This window comes from Staurois parvus, unplaced genomic scaffold, assembly GCF_062004578.1.
Source record: "Staurois parvus isolate SC_StPar_1 unplaced genomic scaffold, SC_StPar_1.0 ptg002753l, whole genome shotgun sequence".
Taxonomy (NCBI): Eukaryota; Metazoa; Chordata; class Amphibia; order Anura; family Ranidae; genus Staurois; species Staurois parvus.
The window spans coordinates 829090-849465 of NW_028320549.1; the positions used below are offsets into that span (position 1 = coordinate 829090).

Here is a 20376-nt window from a genome sequence, read left to right on the forward strand (position 1 = left end):
GCTAGTGTGCATGGAGCCTTACTGTATGAAGTGATTGATTTAGTGCTCTGAGACAAGTTTAATGAGAAACACTGTTTTTTACAATCCATAAAATTGGTTGATTTTATAATCCCATAGTAAAGTCATACAGGTTTTTCACACTTTCATGTTGTCCTGCTCTCTTCATTGAGGGTCCTTTCACACGGGTGTTCCATATGTCCGTTTTTCATCTGTCCATTTACAGATGAAAACGGAAACACTTGTATTTCTATGGACTAGTGGATGTAAACGAATGATCATCTGTTTATATCAATTAATGCCCACATGCGTTAACATCCGTTGTTTTGAACTAAAGAAAACCCTATTTTTCCTATATCTTCAGTAAAAAAAACCGGAACGGATGATAAACAGATGTAAACAGACATACGGTCCGTTTTTTGCATCTACAGGTGAAACTCGAAAAATTAGAATATCGTGCAAAAGTTCATTTATTTCAATAATGCAACTTAAAAGGTGAAACTAATATATGAGATAGACTCATTACATGCAAAGCAAGATAGTTCACGCTGTGATTTGTCATAATTGTGATGATTATGGCTTACAGCTCATGAAAACCCCAAATCCACAATCTCAGAAAATGAGAATATTGTGAAAAGGTGCAATATTCTCGGCTCAAAGTGTCCTACTCTAATCAGCTAATTAAGCCATAACACCTGCAAAGGGTTCCTGAGCCTTTAAATGGTCTCTCAGTCTGGCTCAGTAGGAATCACAATCATGGGAAAGACTGCTGACCTGACTGTTGTGCAGAAAACCATCATTGACACCCTCCATAAGGAGGGAACGCCTCAAAAGGTAATTGCAAAAGAAGTTGGATGTTCCCAAAGTGCTGTATCAAAGCACATTAATAGAAAGTTATGTGGAAGGGAAAAGTGTGGAAGAAAAAGGTGCACAAGCAGCAGGGATGACTGCAGCCTGGAGCGGATTGTCAGGAAAAGGCCATTCAAAAGTGTTGGGGACTTTCACCAGGAGTGGACTGAGGCTGGAGTCAGTGCATCAAGAGCCACCACACACAGACGGATCCTGGACATGGGCTTCAAATGTCGTATTCCTCTTGTCAAGCCACTCCTGAACAACAAACAACGTCAGAAGCGTCTTACCTGGGCTAAAGAAAAACAGACCTGGTCTGTTGCTCAGTGGTCCAAAGTCCTCTTTTCTGATGAGAGCAACTTTTGCATCTCATTTGGAAACCAAGGACCCAGAGTATGGAGGAAGAATGGAGAGGCACACATTGCAAGATGCTTGAAGTCCAGTGTGAAGTTTCCAGTCTGTTGATTTGGGGAGCCATGTCATCTGCTGGTGTTGGTCCACTGTGCTTCATTAAGTCCAGGGTCAACGCAGTCGTCTACCAGGAGATTTTGGAGCACTTCATGCTTCGTTCCGCAGATGAGCTTTATGGGGATGCTGACTTCATTTTCCAGCAAGACTTGGCACCTGCCCACACTGCCAAAAGCACCAAAACCTGGTTCAATGACCATGGGATTACTGTGCTTGATTGGCCAGCAAACTCGCCTGACCTAAACCCCATAGAGAATCTATGGGACATTGCCAAGAGAAAGATGAGACATGAGACTGAACAATGCAGAAGAGCCCAAACCAAGTACTGAGTACATATGCATGCTTATACTTTTCAGAGGTCCGATATTGTTCTATGTACAATCCTTGTTTTATTGACTGCATGTAATATTGTAATTTTCTGAGATTGTGGATTTGGGGTTTTCATGAGCTGTAAGCCATAATCATCACAATTATGACAAATCACGGCTTGAACTATCTTGCTTTGCATGTAATGAGTCTATCTCATATATTAGTTTCACCTTTTAAGTTGCATTACTGAAATAAATGAACTTTTGCACGATATTCTAATTTTTCAAGTTTCACCTGTATTTTTGCATTAAAGGATACAAGAACCTGACGAGAACCTGACGTAAACTTATCTGATTTTCTTTGAAAAAAATGACTGAACTGATGAAAAAGATCGAACACCCATGTGAAAGGACCCTTATAACGGTCCTTTCACACGGGACGGACCCATTTAGCTACCCGGCTACCTCCAGTCTGATTTGGTACGGCAAAAACAAATGGATGAGGACCCATTCCCCTCCATCTGACCGGATTGGTTTGGAGGGCAGTCGTGTGTAAACGGAAAGCTGGTCCATTTACAAATGATTGCCCATAGAGCTCTGCTCAGCGGGAGATCAACAGATGCATCCCCCGCTAAGGAAAAATGGATCTGACCTGTGTGAAAGGGGCCTAACTGGCTTGTTTTCTTCTTATTTTAACAATTAAAAGAAAGAATTTATTAAAAAAGATTTCTGGCTTCATGCTGCTTATGGCAGCCAACTAGCCATTTACAACAGGGAGCATTAACAAGCTGTGCAGATTCTTGCTAAAGATGATTTATGATACTGCTAGTAATGAGGGTGGCCCTGTATTCTGTACAAATCCCTAATTTGTATGACTCAAAGCTCATTATTGTCATAGTCACACAGACAAACCTTGTGGAAAACCTTCCCAAAACAGTAGAGGCTGTTATAGAAACAAAAAGGTGGTGAAGTAGTGGTGGATTAAACTCTGTGGAGGTCCCTAGGCATTACATTAATACAGTATTCTCTTTATAAAGTCTTTAATGTAGAGTTTTCATTTCTTTGAGTTGATTAAATTTTTCTATCATATGTGAACAATTTAAAAAAGCTTAATTGTCATTTTCTTTCAAGATATTATTCAATAATAATTAATATAATTAATCAATATTATTTCGAATTGTTGTTGCGGGGTCCTTAAGTGGTGTGAGGCCCATAGGCCAGTGCCTACTCTGCCTATTTTGTAATTCGGTACTGGAATGGGGATACAGCTCTATACAAGTGTCCATGGCTTTGGAATGGAATGTCGAACAAACTTATAGGTGTAAATGATGGTCGGTTGTCTGCAAACTTTTGCCCATAGAGTGTAGGTACTGATTGAGCCATATATATAGAATGGTGTGTGTCAATAGCTATCATTCTTGGTACTCACTATGTAAAGTTTTTTTTCTTACAGGCACAACACATTCTTGATGGAAAGTGGGCAAAAGCCATCACCCATGAAATTCTGAATGGTGCACGATCACGTGACATGGTGGCAGGTATGTTCAAATTCCACTAACCCAGATCAAATGATGTTTCAGAGCTCTGATGATATCCCGCTATGCATCAGTCTCCATTGGGTTATAATCACATACAGATGGAAATGTATTTGTTTTGTAGCCATTAATCATAATTGTAAATGTATTTATTTTTTTTAATGAAAAATCTTTGAACCCAGTACTGCTGGAGCATTTTCAGTGATGTTTGCTCATTTGTAATAGAGACACATTTAACTGGGTTGGTAAGGGTTATAGACCAGCTCAAAACACTTATTCTCTTTATTTCAAAGAAACCACAAAATTAATGTGCGGAGAGCCGCCTTCGGCTTTTCATTGCTTGGATGTTTCTTGCAGCAGAAAGCCTAAATCTCCTGAACTGCTCAGAGCAAGTAGGAGGTGGGATATCAACTGTTGTACACTGTTTATTTTTACTCTCTTCATTCACAATATGTGAATGAAGAACTCCCTGTTCCACAGGTATGAGTCGAAGCTCCGCTTGTTTGCCTCCCCCTCCTTCACTGTCATATTGAGCACTTTTGGGGTGGAGGGATGGGTATCTGGTTTTGACAGGTACCCGCTCCCACTCCGGCTCAGTTCGTTGCAGCAAAGAAAGCCGGAAGTTTGGCCCCCCTTATTCTTCCCGCAGTCTCTTGGGACATTTCACAGGTCCCAGAAGACTGCTGGTCCAATCAGGATGCACAGTGCGACTCGTGCATGTGCAGTGAGCACCTTTGCTGTGAAGCTGCAAGCTGAGAAGCCGGCACCGGGGAGAGAAAAGGGAGAGAAGGGACGGGGTGGGTGAGCACTTTGCTGGACCATGAGACAGGCGAGTGTGTTTTTTTGTTTTTTTTTAAAGTCAACAGCTACAGTTCTTGTAGCTGCTGACTTTTAATAAACAAAAATATGACTGGAGCTCCGCTTTAAGCATTTTAGAAAAAAAAAAGCCCCAAAAAAATAAAAATTAAAAAAATAAAAAACTCTGTATGTAGGACATTAAAGCACAACGCCGGGACAAAAGTTTCTTTACATGTCCTTGTTGCTGATTTCCTACCTTCACTGAATGTCATCCATCTTCTGGTTCACTCAGTACTTGCTCTGATATAGCCTATTTATTTTCAAATCAAAATGGTAATTCTCTTTGGTTTCCTGTTTGTAAGACCGGTGTCTGCTATGCCTCCTATTCCACCAGCCATTGGTCTTGGCACATCCCTTCTGTAGTTCTCTCTCCAGGAAGCAATGATGTAATTCAGCCCCACTTGCAGTGATTGGTGGACCAAAACTCTCAGACACATTCAACACGTACAGGCCTAGTGTACCCACCCACATTCACTACAATTCCCTGTGGTTGATGGGAACTGTATTTTCCTTTTACTGTAGAGAGAGGAGAGCATATGATGGAATCCCGGCTGTTACACCTCCTTAGCAGAGCAGATGCTGTTATTGTTTGAATTACAGAATGAGGTCATGAAAATTCAGTTAGACTTTTCTCTCATTTCACAAATGTATTAATTATTTAGTGTCTTGTGAAGGGGGGTGTACTAATGAGTGATTTTCTTTCCAACCCCGGAGTTCTTCTTTAAACATTTTAGAAAAGGAATAAGAAAATCACTTTGGACTTAAAATGTTTGTAAACCTCACCTTCCCTATTTGCTCCCTTTTTTAAACTGCTAAATACACCATTGAAATCATTTTGTTATATTTGTTCGAGAAATGCAAAAATAATTGTTGATTTTGCCAGATATCCAAGGAGCTTGTAACCTCCTGTACACCATGGCTCTGTTAGAGTTATCAGTTGGCAGTGATATCGCCCTGCTCAGTTCTAATCTATGAACTACAGAACACCTCAACCTATGTTATGGGCACAAGGAAAGAGGGAGGTGTGCTGTAGTCCAGGGCTTGAAAAAGCCACTCGCCAAATGCGAGGATAAATTCCTCTGTGGCGAGCGGCGTGCACAGATGAAGCATGGAGCGACTGCACCTGCGCTCCAAGCCTCATTGTGAAGCAGAGTTCCGGTTTACAACTTCCGGTTTCCGGCTTCTTCGGCTCCGCTGAGAGGAGACACCCTCTCCACCGCCGCGGGGGACTTGGAGGGACTAGGAGTAAGTACTGTATACAACATGTCATATCACTATAATGGAGTACAGGGGAGGGGGGATATACATTACTGTATACATGTCATATCAGTATAATGGAATACAAGGTAGCTGGTATATACATTACTGTATACATGTCATATCAGTATAATGGAGTACAGGGGAGGGGGGATATACATTACTGTATACATGTCATATCACTATAATGGAGTACAGGGAAGGGGGGATATACATTACTATATACATGTCATATCACTATATTGGAATACAAGGTAGCTGGTATATACATTACTGTATACATGTCATATCAGTATAATGGAATACAAGGGAGCTGGGATATACATTACTGTATACATGTCATATCACTATAATGGAATACAAGGGAGCTGGGATATACATTACTGTATACATGTCATATCACTATAATGGAGTACAGGGGAGGGGGGATATACATTACTGTATACACGTCATATCACTATAATGGAGTACAGGGGAGCTGGGATATTCATTACTGTATACATGTCATATCACTATAATGGAGTACAGGGGAGGGGGGATATACATACTGTGTACATGTCATATCACTATAATGGAGTACAGGAGAACTGGGATATACATTACTGTGTACATGTCATATCACTATAATGGAGTACAGGGGAGCTGGGATATACATTACTGTATACATGTCATATCACTATAATGGAGTACAGGGGAGCTGGGATATACATTACTGTATACATGTCATATCACTGTAATGGAGTACAGGGGAGCTGGGATATACATTACTGTATACATGTCATATCACTATAATGGAGTACAGGGGAGGGGGGATATACATTACTGTATACATGTCATCACTATAATGGAGTACAGGGGAGGGGGGATATACATTACTGTATACATGTCATATCACTATAATGGAGTACAGGGGAGGGGGGATATACATACTGTGTACACGTCATATCACTATAATGGAGTACAGGGGAGGGGGGATATACATTACTGTATACATGTCATATCACTATAATGGAGTACAGGGGAGGGGGGATATACATACTGTGTACATGTCATATCACTATAATGGAGTACAGGAGAACTGGGATATACATTACTGTATACATGTCATATCACTATAATGGAGTACAGGGGAGCTGGGATATACATTACTGTATACATGTCATATCACTATAATGGAGTACAGGGGAGGGGGATATACATTACTGTGTACATGTCATATCACTATAATGGAGTACAGGGGAGGGGGATATACATTACTGTGTACATGTCATATCACTATAATGGAGTACAGGGGAGGGGGGATATACATTACTGTATACATGTCATATCACTATAATGGAGTACAGGGGAGCTGGGACGGACCTGGGCAAGGTTGGGTGGGGCAACTGGTGGAGAATAAGTTTTTTTGTGACCAACTAGTAGGTCTGGACTCAAAATTTGAACCCCTGTACTCCTAACATTGTCATAGGGTGACAATGCTGCACCTCCATAGCAGCAGAACTGTGAGTAAGCTTGTCACACTCGGACAGAAACTGTTTTTTTTTACTGGCAGGAACAACAAGTGAAAATAAAGGAAAGTCCTGAAAAAAAGAAAAATGCAGCCACCCAATCTAGGAACAATGCAATATATTACATGGTTGTACATAGATTTAGAAACAGTTTAATTGGAGAACTTTGGGATTGACTAGAACCTTGTGATACGCTCTATGCTCTAAGCTGGGACGGTATGTTAAACGACTGAAATGCTACCATGAACACAGTTGAGCCCTGGAATGTTTTGCCTTTTTGGTACATAGAAACATATTTACAAAAACCCAGAAATCCAGGTGCTTAGCCATGCTAAATTTGTTCAAATATGGTGACATCATTCACCCAATATACAGTGCATCAAATAGAAGATGATTGTCCAACCCTGGTAAAGTTTAAAATAAAGCAGCCTAGTCTGTGACGCATGCCTAGTAAATCTTCGTAAATAGCTCAGGATGCAGAAGGTTATGATATAATTCAACTCCATTCTTTTTAATGACTTTCATTAAATGTCCAGAGGGAAAAGACTCATTCCTAGAGGGATGAGCAAAAATTTGTTGTTGTTTTTTTTTCCTTCGGAGAAAGAAGTGCAGTGGAATCAATTAGAAGTATGATTTTGCTGCTCATCCCTAAGGGGTATGGACCTATCCAAAGGAATAAATGCGTACCATGGCACGCATGTGTGGCAGGCATGAGTCCAGCCGGAACTGGTAGGGACAAGTTGTGGGGCACCTGGCAGGAACCACACAGTAAAGGTCTCATGAGCTGGACTGCAGGTAAAGATTTAGGGCTCATGTACACTGCAGCTGCTAAAATGACGTTCAGGAGCTGTTCAGCATTTTTTTTCAGCAGCCCCTGAACTCTCCCTAATGTTTTCCGATGTGTCCATGTACACTATGTTGTTTTACAGGCAGTTGAGTTTACAGTCTTTTTTTTGAACGCACCAAACTTGTGTTCAGGAGTAGATTTTACTGGCCTTTTGGCTAAGATCAAGTGTAGTATCTGTTCTTATCAGTGTCCATTAGGGGTGCTCCACCATCATTCTTGCTTGCGGGGATGATTGGTTGTATAGTACCCCTGCTGGTATGATGGGGGTCCTGATGGTTAGTACAGGCTGGAACAGAAACCGAGGTGCCCACAGGATGCAGGGGCCCGGGAGTAATTCCCCCTGGAAAACCGGAGGGGCCCAGTTCCTCCTGATTTGAACGGGTCTACCTTGTCTGGCCAGGGGCCGGGGAGGCAGAAAGTCCGTGAACCAGTGCCCCCTGAGTGGTCACCTCAGGGGTGCTCTTAGTAACACCTGGGTGTGGGACCCCAACGTGTGAAAAGGCACATGGTCACTGTGTTCAAACACTTTTCTTGCACTGCGCCTTTTAGGGCTGGGCCTTTTGGCCAAGTCCTGGGCAATTTTTGCTACGGGCCTCAGGGCCTGGCCAGTGCACAATCTGCACGGCCACTTATTTATTTTATTTATTTAATTTATTTTCTCCCCACGGTTGTCACTTTACTTTTGTGTGTGTTTTATTTCTCACAGGATAGAGGGTGTGGGTCCTCGGGCCTACCTTGAAGTCTAGGGGGAGGATGTGTGGCATTTTGGTTCCTTCCTCCCCTGTCCCTAGGGGGTTTTCTCTTCGGGAGAGCCCCCTTACCAAGTACTTGGTGGCTGGCTTCGGCTGGCCACAAGGAACGGGGTCCGCCAGGCCTTTTGGCTAGGTGGACCAAATGGGAACCTTGTCCCTGTCAGGAGCTTCGTGCCCCGGGGGATCAGGGTAGAGGTTCATCCCCTTCGGGGGAAGGACAAAGCACACCCCTAAGTGCACTTTTTTTGTGTGGTGTTTTGCACTTGCATGTTTTTTTTGAACACTTATGGGTTTTTTGTTTTTTCGCTCGTTCGTGGACTTAAAAAAAAAAATAAGAAAAAAAGTAGATTTCACCAGCATTTCAAACGCCAAACACTTGTAAACGCGGTTAACCGTGTTTATAAGCGTTTGCATTTAGAAGTGTTTTTTAACTGTTCCATGTCCACATGCCATCCTGAGCATTTTTTCATCATCAGACATGCATGCAAAGCGTTTTCAATGTATTCAAATGGGCCCGGTACACCAGCGCAGTCAGTTCCAGGTTTCGCGTGAATATAAAAATGGTAGAACATGCTGCATTATGATGGGATCCATAGTGAATACAACCAGAAAAGACATAAACGTGGTATGCAGATGCAGCTAAACTGACATTTTTTAACCTACGTTTTGCAGCAGTCAGTTTCCATCGTTCAGAAGAGTTTTCCAAACGCCCCGTGTACATGAGCACTGCTGAACCTTGAACAGCATTCTAAGTTGTTGGACAGAAAACAATTATGCAACATAATGCAAAAAAAATAAATAAAATAAGCCAGAATCACTATTTGTAATATACACAGGGCATTCTGAGATTGAAAAAGAGCTAGAACTAGAAAAGCTACAATTTCTGGGGAAATTGTGTGAAGTGTTCTTGCCTCCACCAGTAGTCTACAACTGGAGTGGGCAGAGTAACTGGGTGGAGTGGCTTGTCACTCGGCTGCCTGCTCACACACCTGGGTTCCTATGGCAACTCACTCTGCAGCAAGGGCAGAGAAGAGCGGTTAAAAACAAACTACTCCAACTTGCTCACTTCACTGGCGGTTGTCATCTTCAAACGGTTATGATGCATAGTATGTCTCTGAAATATTAAAAATGAAGGCACAGTCGCAGTTTAGAAATTGCCCTTCAAATTTGAGGTGGCTAGAGTGGAGTTTCAATGAATGTCAATGGGCAGCATGAGTTGCAAACAAATGGTCATATTGTGAAATCTATCAGGACTATGGCTTAGCCGTGGACATTTTTAGTGGCAGCAGGGATAGCTGAACGTTTTGATAGAAGATTTGTGTAGGTGGGCTCGAAAATGAGGGAGTGATGGCAGTTTAGAAATCATGTCCTGATTTTTCAGCTCACACTCTAGCTTTTGTCAGCTCCCACTCTAGTTTTGAATATTCCACCATTCATTCCTATGGGACCAATTTCACCACAAAAACGCCGATATTTCGTGAACCATTCGGCGAAACATTCCACTAAGTAATAGCACACCAATCGGGAACAATCCGCACGTTTCGGTATATTACTGTCTATGTAGTGTAAAAACTGTGGGAGGAGTTAGGGTGGTAGATTTGGCTATAATAAGAATATATATGTGAGATAACAGTAAGTGGTCTTGCCATGTAAGAACACTTAATAAAGGATGAAGAATTTTATATTTTGCCATTAGGTATCAGGGTGAAATCCTTGGACCCATTGTCAGACCCTACGCTGGTGCAGTGGGTCCTGGGTTCCTCTTGGTGCAGGACAATGCCCGGCCTCATGTGGCGAGAGTATGCAGGCAGTTCCTGAAGGATGAAGGAAGTGATGCCATTGAATGGTCCCCAACACTCGCCTGACCTAAATCCAATAGAACACATCTGGGATATCATGTTCGGTCCATCAGACGATGCCAGGTTGCACCTCAGACTGTCCAGGAGCTCAGTGATGCTCTGGTCCAGATCTGGGAGGAAATACCCCAAGACACCATTAGTCATCTCATTAGCAGCATGCCCCAATGTTGTCAGGCATGCATTCTAACACATGGGGGCCATACAAAATACTGAGTACTACTTTGAGTTGCTGTAATGAAATTTCAGCAAAATGGACTAGTCTGCTGCATCATTTTTTCACTTTGATTTTCGGGGTGTCTTTGAATTCAGTCCTCTGTAGGTTGATTTTCATTTCCATTTCCATCAAACGATGGGACATCCTTATGTTCCTAACACATTACCCAGTCCATATCAGTATAGATATCCAGCATGAGATTTTTTTCCCATTGACATCTGATGTGTTTTCAAAGTGTTCCTTTAATTTTTTTTTGAGCAGTGTATATAGATATAACCTTCACTTCTTTAGTAGACTAGTTCCAAGGGTGTGTAAAGAGAACATGATGGTGCCATGTGTGTATGAACAACATTGTTTTAATTGACTGGAGTTAGTTATGTGTATTTGTACAATATATTGTTCAGAATTTAATGTAGTACAATTGTGTCAATAAATATTTCTGTGATTTTTTTGACATGGTGTTTATACTATTTTTTCCTTGCTTAGTTTTAGCCCCAGAGCTTATGCTTTCAAGAACAAGGCAGCAATAGCAGCTCCCAGTTTTCTATGCTGACTTGTTGCCATTAAGCTGTTTTTTTTTCTTCCCTAAGAAACCTTCTCCTGAATTTTCAGACAACCATCTAAAAATACCTGTTGCAGATTTGTATCAATCTAACCGGTAAAACTTGCTGATAGGCTGAGAGCAGAGTGATATCCTCATCATTGTGATGCTTTACTATCCAATCACATGTCCCTGACCAAGCTGCATTCCTTTAACTACAGTGGAAAAAAAATAGGTCAGGGACCTGACTATACAGTCTGGCAGAAGTGAGAGAATCATACAGGGACAGAACAGAATTACTGCCTGTAGCATGTTACACAGTTGAACTGTACATTCATCTTATTTCCTGCAGCTCTTAGACAATAAAAGGTTAGTTTTATCTTGCTCCGAAACTCATGCAATAGCAATGTACTAATAAAATACATTTTCCTGTTTCCAGGTCTTTATAGTTTGAGTCCAGGAATAATGACTACAGTTTCTTCGCAATGTCCTGACATAGAGGCCCCTCCTAGCTGCCTAATGTCAGTTACAGAGAGTGCTCTAGAGAGGTATGTATGCAAAGCCTAACCGCCATTTAATTCTGCTGTCAGTTTGCCTATCCAAAATATGCTGATTTAGAAAAACTCAGCCATCCACAAGTTAAGGATCGTTGTTCTAATGTATCTGCACTTGCACTGCCAGACAGGTTTTGTTCCCAGAACTCCATTTGGAACCCGATTTATTAAATAAAAGATGAAGTTCTGTGAATAGGGTTGGACATTAATCACTGGAGTATGTAGGCAACACCCTTCTTTAAAACAAGTGATAATGCGTAAAAAAAAACTATTTTTTTTTTTTTTTTTTTTACTTTTAGATAGAGTAGGGAGAAGCGAAAACCTATATCAGGTTATGTTTGGTTTTTTGGCTGTGACTTTTGGGAGAATTCCCTTTAATTCTCAGAGAAGCAACAGGAAAAGTAGGCAAATCTCCTCTGAGGTGGTCTCCAAAACACGTGGTAGATTTAAGCTGGATATACACTAATAGAATTTTTTTTTTCAAAATTTTTCATGTTAAAAATGTTCATTTGTTTTTTTTAATCAATCATGGGGTCAAATAAACATTAGTTTTTGACCACAGTGAAGAGAAAATTTAAAAGGTGCAGGATTTCATTTATTTTTTCTCGAATGAGCAAATTTCTAACAGTGTATGTGATTTTCATTTAGTAAAGTCCATTAGTTCCAAAATCAATTGTTAAAAGCAAACAGAATTTAAAAGTAATTTTAAATGACATTCATCAAGCCATTGAATGTACCAAGAATTTTTGTACAAAGTGTCATAGGAAGATTCATAGGAATGAACGATCAAATGCCTTCTAGTTTATGGACAGCTTCAACATTTTGGATTTTCCATCACTTTCTATTTCTGAAACCAGGGTCATCAGAATGAATATAGTGGTGTATCTCCCAAATAGGGACAAAGACAGTAATAAAATCTTGACAGAGAGCCTAACTCTATCACCCTCCATAAAAAACTAAAACCAATGCCTTTACATACACTTTAAAGTCAAACATCACTCCACTGCCTTTTGGATAAGAACAAGTGTAGAATCTTCTCTTATCAGTGTCCAGTAGGAGTGCTCTGCCATCATTCTGGACTTTCATTTGTAGTGGCTGGCTTTATAGTAATCTTGTTGGCATAAATGGGATCCTGAGGGGTCTCCCCCATGGAAAGGAATCCAAACTGAGCATGCACCCACATGGGTTGGTAATATGTCCCTAAAGTGAGTGATTTGGAGAGGCCTAGTGCCTCCTGATTTTAACTGTGCTACCTTGTCTAGTTGAGTAGAGGGCCTGCGGTGTCAAACACCCCCTGTGAATAGCACCCTGGAGGTGCTGGTGTAACAGTATAGGTTTGGGACCCCACTGTGGGAAACTGCAATAGACCATATCACCATAGCTTTTTTGCACCATACTTCATGGGCTAGGCCAGCAATGGGCAAACTACGGCCCGCGGGCCGTATACGGCCCGGCGGACCTTTTAATCCGGCCCGCGGAGCGTGATACTGTCAGGATGGCTGTCAGGATGTGTGTAGGTGGGGCAGCGTGACGAATGCGAGGGGAGCTAGGCTCCTCTCACAGTCCGCCCTGAAGACCGGTGTAGCATGAAAATCTGTCTCCTATGAGGATCTGTCCCCATCGACGTATCTGCGCATGTGCCGGAGATCGCCGATCGGCTGCTAATGCCTGAAACTGGCACATGCGCAGATACGTCAAGGGGGACAGATCCTCATAGGAGACAGATTTTCATGCTACACCGGAACGGCGTGGGAACACGGCGTGGGAACACGGCGAGAGGAACGCGCGGAGCAAAGGTAAGTGAATTGACACAGGGGGGACTTGGGGACTTAATATGGGGGATGAATTAATATGGGGAATGAATTACTATAGGGGGGATGAATTACTATATGGGGGATGAATTACTATGGGGGATGAATTACTATATGGGGGATGAATTACTCTATGGGGGATGAATTACTATGGGGGATGAATTACTATATGGGGGGTGAATTACTATGGGGGATGAATTACTATATGGGGGATGAATTACTATGGGGGATGAATTACTATATGGGGGATGAATTATTATGGGGGATGAATTACTATATGGGGGATGAATTACTATATGGGGGATGAATTACTATGGGGGATGAATTACTATATGGGGGATGAATTACTATATGGGGGATGAATTACTATGGGGGATGAATTACTATGGGGGATGAATTACTATATGGGGGATGAATTACTATGGGGGATGAATTACTATATGGGGGATTAATTACTATGCTTACTATGGGGGAATATTACTATACTTACTATGGATGACACATACACATCATTCATCTACTCTTGGTCCGGCCCCCGGGTCCAATATATGAACCCATTGCGGCCATCAAGTCAAAAAGTTTGCCCACCCCTGGGCTAGGCTCTTTGGCCAAGACCAGGGCAATTTATGTTACCAGGTCGCAAGGCCTAGCCATAGTATTGCACTTTGACTATTTTTTTTTTTCTTTTTGCCTCACTGTCTGTGCACTTTCTTGGGGGGTAACCTTTTCACTTAGGTTTGTAGGGTGTGGGTCTTTGGGCCTACCCTGATGTCTAGGGGTAGGATGTGTGGCCATCAGATTTCTTCCTCTGCTGTCTTGGGGGGATCTCTTCATGGGAGAGCATGGGTCTTGCATCCCAGGGGGTCAGGGAGGGGTCCTTCCCTCTTTAGAGGAAATAATTTGACACACCCTAGTGCTCCTTTTGTGTGTGAGTGTTATTCACATGCACTTTTTTTTCATTTACTTTTGTGTTTTTTTGGGGGTTTTTTTGCGCACTGCACCGCAGGCTTGAAAGATACACTTTAAAGCCCCACCTCCTCTCCTATGATGCCCCCTTTATAAATATTATGCTTTTTGTTTATACATAGCTTGTGCAGATGACTTCAGGGTGGTCATTTGACACACTTTCTGGACTTCTTCTCCAGCAGTGGTTGGTTGTAAATATGCATTATCTCTGCATACTGTACTCACTGTATGTTCTCAGTGTTTGATAAATGATGATGGATGACTGACAATGTTGGATGTTGTTCAGCCCAGAAGACTGACAACAGCAAATAGGAATTACTGTGGGGGACAGCTCTGGAGAAGATGTGAGTATTTCAGTCAGAGCTAGTTTAACTTACTGAGGAACCTTTTTATTGAAAAACAAAGTTACCCAGATTTAGGCTTTAAGGACAAAGACACGGATCATTATTACATGTATATACTATACATGTATATTTCTATATTCATACACTGCTCAGGCCTCACTTGTGTAATGATCACTGCTATACAAGTGGTCAGAGAGTATAACTGATTAGTGAAAGTTCCAACCAGGCCCACTGGTACTTATTACATTGTATACTCTCTGGCCAGGTAGAACAAGAGGTTGAGTAAGGATAGAACAAGAGTATGTGCAGTTCAGAAAGATACATATATCCACAGAGGATGATGGGGTAGGTGCCTCAGCTGGAGAGTAATTAGAGGGACAAGGCAAGAGGTTGGTTCAGGCAGAAGTGTGGTCAGTATGCAGGCGGTCAGTCAGGCAGCAGGAAGAGATGTGGTTAGTAAGCAGGCAAGGGGTGGGTACAGGCAGCTGGTAGAGATGTTGTCGGTAAACAGGTAAGGGTTGGTTCAGGTGGCAGTCAAGAGACTTGGTCAGTAAACAGGCAAGGGTCGATTGAGGCAGCAGGCAAGAAACATGATCAGCACGCAAGCAAGGGTCATACAACAGGCAAGTACAGGATTCAGGTACAATAATGGCCACTAGTGAGGCACATGGAGAAACCTATCACAAGCACCGGATGCAGAGCCAGTGGGGTTCAAATCAGTTGTCAGCCAACACAGGGTCAATGGAAAGCAAGGAGAGGGGAGAATGCAGCAGGCATTGCATGGTTGAGAGTCAGGATCACAGTCGCAGCTGCGTTGCCAGGCAACTGGATGGCAAGATCACCGCAACTAATTGGTAGCTAGGCAAAAGGGTGCTTAGGGGTGCAATGGCTTGAGGAGGAGGGCCGATCAGTGTGAGACCAAACAAGGTAAGTCTTTACAGCTTTCCACTTGACTGCTATTTTTTTTTTAAATACTTTCTAATAAAAAATAAACAAAGGTATATAAGTCAATGTGGTACAGAATTTTTTAGCAATTTGTTTGGACTTCAGTGGGATTAATTTGGCCTCTTATGTAGTTATCCTTCTTAATTCTGGACTCTTTCATTCTGAGTTCCTGATTTAAAGAGTAAGCTGTGTATCATATACCATGCCAAAAACAGCACCGGACTCCTTTTTCCCAGAGATCTGGACATTTAAATATTTCACTGAAATTATCTTGTAATTTACTTGCAAATGCTGAGGCAGGATGTGACCGCATCAGGACGCTGTTTACTCTGGAGGTGGGAGGCATAGGCCAGGAGTCGTGAAGAGCCGTCAGTCTGTCAGGCCCCAAGTCCTGATGATTGAAGACCATGAGTTAGATACAGAAACCTGTACGGCCATCCCTATCCAATCATTAGTGTTTGTGAAGTCTGTACAACTCAGGAAACCTGCAGCCTGAGCACTAACAGTTGTTCTTAAAGCCCTCTTTTATGGAGGTCCTTAAAATTCTGTTCAGGGGTTTGAAAGAAATAATTTATTACCTACTAAATTAATCGTTAAGTTGCTAAGAACCTCGTAAAGAGCTGCCAGTTCATACATTAATTAAACTCAAAGGTTTTTACAGTAGCCGTTGTCTGTAGGTTGGATGATTCACTGCAAATTTTTTTTCTGCTGCTACAAAATAATTTTTGTACACAGAATTTGTAATGGTCAAAAATAATGAAGTGAATGAATACAACTCCTTAATAAGATGTAACTATAAAAATAAGAGACCTAAATACTGGAGTTTTTAAATACATTTGACATTTCTTACCAAGTAAATAAATCTCACAGCGGTCCAAAATAATGATTAAACATAACTCAATGCAAACACAAACTAATGGGTAGAAATAGCATACACTGACTTCATATGTACATCTAAAGTTATGATCTGACGACTTTTAGTGCCTACTACCTGACTCAATGTTAGTTTAAAGCTGAATGCCAGATGAGATATATATATATATATATATATATATATAGTGGTGTATTTATCCCTTGTGCTGCCCTAGGCAACACTAAAATCAGGCGCCGCCACCACCAGCACCCCAGCCACCCCCCTCCTTCCCGGCCGAGACCACCACCATCAATGACAGCTGCTGTAAAATAAAGGATGTGCTCACTTAGCCAATATGATCTGACCGCAGCCTCCCCAGCCTGTGATCTCCCTTTCCAGGCACTGCCCTGTCATGCCTCTGTACCGGGGATGCCATGCCCCGTAACCATAGTGGTGGTGATGAGGGGGGCTCTGGGCTCCGGGTAAAGAGCAGCTCCAGAGGGAGAGGATGGGGCAGAGAGCGCTACTACAGCATGAAGGATGTGACAGCCGGGGCTAGCTGGGTCCTCCTCAGATCCAATCGAGGGGATGGCTTGCTCCTGCTAGGGTCAGGTGAATTGGCCCGGAGTGCAGCGGCAGGAGTGGGGAATCTGCAGGAGAGCCGGCGGGGAAACAAGGAGCTCGAATGACCTTGTTGGGGAAGCCGCTGTCAGCAGGGGGTGACACCGCCCCCCCTGAAAGTTGAAAGTTCTAGTTGCCAAATGTTAGCCACCAAACCTTAATGGAGAGGATCTGCCAAGAGGAGTGGGCCAAAATCCCTCCTGAGATGTGTGCAAACCTGGTGGCCAACTACAGGAAACGTCTGACCTCTGTGATTGCCAACAAGGGATTTGCCACCAAGTACTAAGTCATGTTTTGTGAAGGGGATCAAATACTTATTTCCCTCATGAACATGCAAATCAGTGTATAATTTGTTAGACATGCATTTCTTTTGAATTTTGTGTTGCTATTCTGTCTCTGTGTTACAATACACCTACCATTCGATTTTTAGACTCATCATTTCTTTGTGAGTGGGCAAACATTCAAAATCAGCAGGGGATCAAATACTTATTTCCTTCACTTCACTATCTATCTATCTATCTATCTATCTATCTATCTATCTATCTATCTATCTATCTATCTATATACAGTATATATATATATATATATATATATATATATACACATATACATACATATAGTATGTATGTGTGTGTATATATATATATATATATATATACATACATACATACATACATACATACATACACTCAGATATGCTCAAAGGTTTGCATACGCTGGCAGAAATCCTTCATTTATTTAAGGATGCACCAATGTCACAAAAAAGCCTTTTTGTGGCCTTGACGCAGTAAAGGATTCTTTCTAGCAACCCGAACATGCAGTTCATGTTTGTTCAAGTATCCTTGTATTGTGCTCCTTTAAACAACCACTGTCTTTTTTTCCAGAGCAACCTGTATTTCTCGTGAGGCTACCTGTGGGTTTTTCTTTGTATCCTGAAGAATTTTTCTGGCAGTTATGGCTGCAATCTTTCTTGATCTACCCGACCTTGGCTTGGTATCGAGATCTCCAATTTTTCCACTTAAGTGATTGAACAATACTGACTGGCATATTCAAGGCTTTGAATATCTTTTTATATCCTTTTCCATCATTATAAAGTTCCATTACCATTACACAGGTCTTTTGACCGTTCTTTTCTGCTCCCCATGGCTCAGCATCTAGCCTGCTCAGTGCATCCACATGAGAGCTAACATACTCATTGAATATTTATACACAGACACTAATTGCAATTTAAAAAGCCACAAGTGTGGGAAATTAACCTTTAACTGCCATTTTAACCTGTCTGTGTCACCTTGTGTGTACCAAGGCCAAAAATTCCAGGGTATGTAAACTTTTGATCATGGCCATTTGGGTGATTTCTGTTATTATGATTTAAAAAGGAGCCAAACAAATGTGTGATAACAAATGGCTTCATATGATCACTATCCTTAACTAAATGAGTTTTTTTGGCATGATCAGTCATATTTTCAATATCAGTGCCAACATTTCACCATTTCTGCCAGGTTATGCAAATTTTTGAGCACAAGTGTGTGTGTGTGTGTGTGCGCTTGTGTATGTATGTGTGTGTATGTATGTATATGTATGTGTGTATATATACAGTCAGGTCCTTAAATATTGGGACATCAACACAATTCTAACATTTTTGGCTCTATACACCACCACAATGGATTTGAAATGAAACGAACAAGATGTGCTTTAACTGCAGACTGTCAGCTTTAATTTGAGGGTATTTACATCCAAATCAGGTGAACGGTGTAGGAATTACAACAGTTTGCATATGTGCCTCCCACTTGTTAAGGGACCAAAGGTAATGGGACAATTGGCTTCTCAGCTGTTCCATGGCCAGGTGTGTGTTATTCCCTCATTATTCCAATTACAATGAGCAGATAAAAGGTCCAGAGTTCATTTCAAGTGTGCTATTTGCATTTAGAATCTGTTGCTGTCAACTCTCTAGATGAGATCCAAAGAGCTGTCACTATCAGTGAAGCAAGCCATCATTAGGCTGAAAAAACAAAACAAACCCATCAGAGAGATAGCAAAAACATTAGGCGTGGCCAAAACAACTGTTTGCAACATTCTTAAAAAGAAGGAACGCACCGGTGAGCTCAGCAACACCAAAAGACCCGGAAGACCACGGACAACAACTGTGGTGGATGACCAAAGAATTCTTTCCATGGTGAAGAAAACACCCTTCACAACAGTTGGCCAGATCAAGAACACTCTCCAGGAGGTAGGTGTATGTGTGTCAAAGTCAACAATCAAGAGAAGACTTCACCAGAGTGAATACAGAGGGTTCACCACAAGATGTAAACCAATGGTGAGCCTCAAAAACAGGAAGGCCAGATTAGAGTTTGCCAAACAACATCTAAAAAAGCCTTCACAGTTCTGGAACAACATCCTATGGACAGATGAGACCAAGATCAACTTGTACCAGAGTGATGAGAAGAGAAGAGTATAGAGAAGGAAAGGAACTGCTCATGATCCTAAGCATACCACCTCATCAGTGAAGCATGGTGGTGGTAGTGTCATGGTGTGGGCATGTATGGCTGCCAATGGAACTGGTTCTCTTGTATTTATTGATGATGTGACTGCTGACAAAAGCAGCAGGATGAATTCTGAAGTGTTTCGGGCAATATTATCTGCTCATATTCAGCCAAATGCTTCGGCTGAATTGGACGCCGCTTCACAGTGCAGATGGACAATGACCCAAAGCATACTGCAAAAGCAACCAAAGAGGTTTTTTAAGGGAAAGAAGTGGAATGTTCTGCAATGGCCAAGTCAATCACCTGACCTGAATCTGATTGAGCATGCATTTCACTTGCTGAAGACAAAACTGAAGGGAAAATGCCCCAAGAACAAGCAGGAACTGAAGACAGTTGCAGTAGAGGCCTGGCAGAGCATCACCAGGGATGAAACCCAGCGTCTGGTGATGTCTATGCGTTCCAGACTTTAGGCTGTAATTGACTGCAAAGGATTTGCAACCAAGTATTAAAAAGTGAAAGTTTGATTTATGATTATTATTCTGTCCCATTACTTTTGGTCCCTTAACAAGTGGGAGGCACATATGCAAACTGTTGTAATTCCTACACCGTTCACCTGATTTGGATGTAAATACCCTCAAATTAAAGCTGACAGTCTGCAGTTAAAGCACATCTTGTTCGTTTCATTTCAAATGCATTGTGGTTGTGTATAGAGCCAAAAATAATAGAATTGTGTTGATGTCCCAATATTTATGGACCTGACTGTATATATATTTACCTATTTACCAATCAGCCATAACTTTAAGACCACT

The 20376-nt window shown here is 41.8% G+C and overlaps 1 protein-coding gene across 1 annotated transcript in view; it reads left to right on the forward strand.

Annotated features, from left to right (window-relative positions):
* Nucleotides 1-20376, forward strand: part of GLIS1 (GLIS family zinc finger 1) — a 205081-nt gene that overhangs the window by 172790 nt on the left and 11915 nt on the right. Inside the window, exons 7-8 of the mRNA XM_089666627.1 lie at nt 3076-3160; nt 11433-11541. Of these exons, the coding sequence (XP_089522753.1) occupies nt 3076-3160; nt 11433-11541 (194 nt within the window). The remainder of the gene's footprint in view (nt 1-3075; nt 3161-11432; nt 11542-20376) is intronic.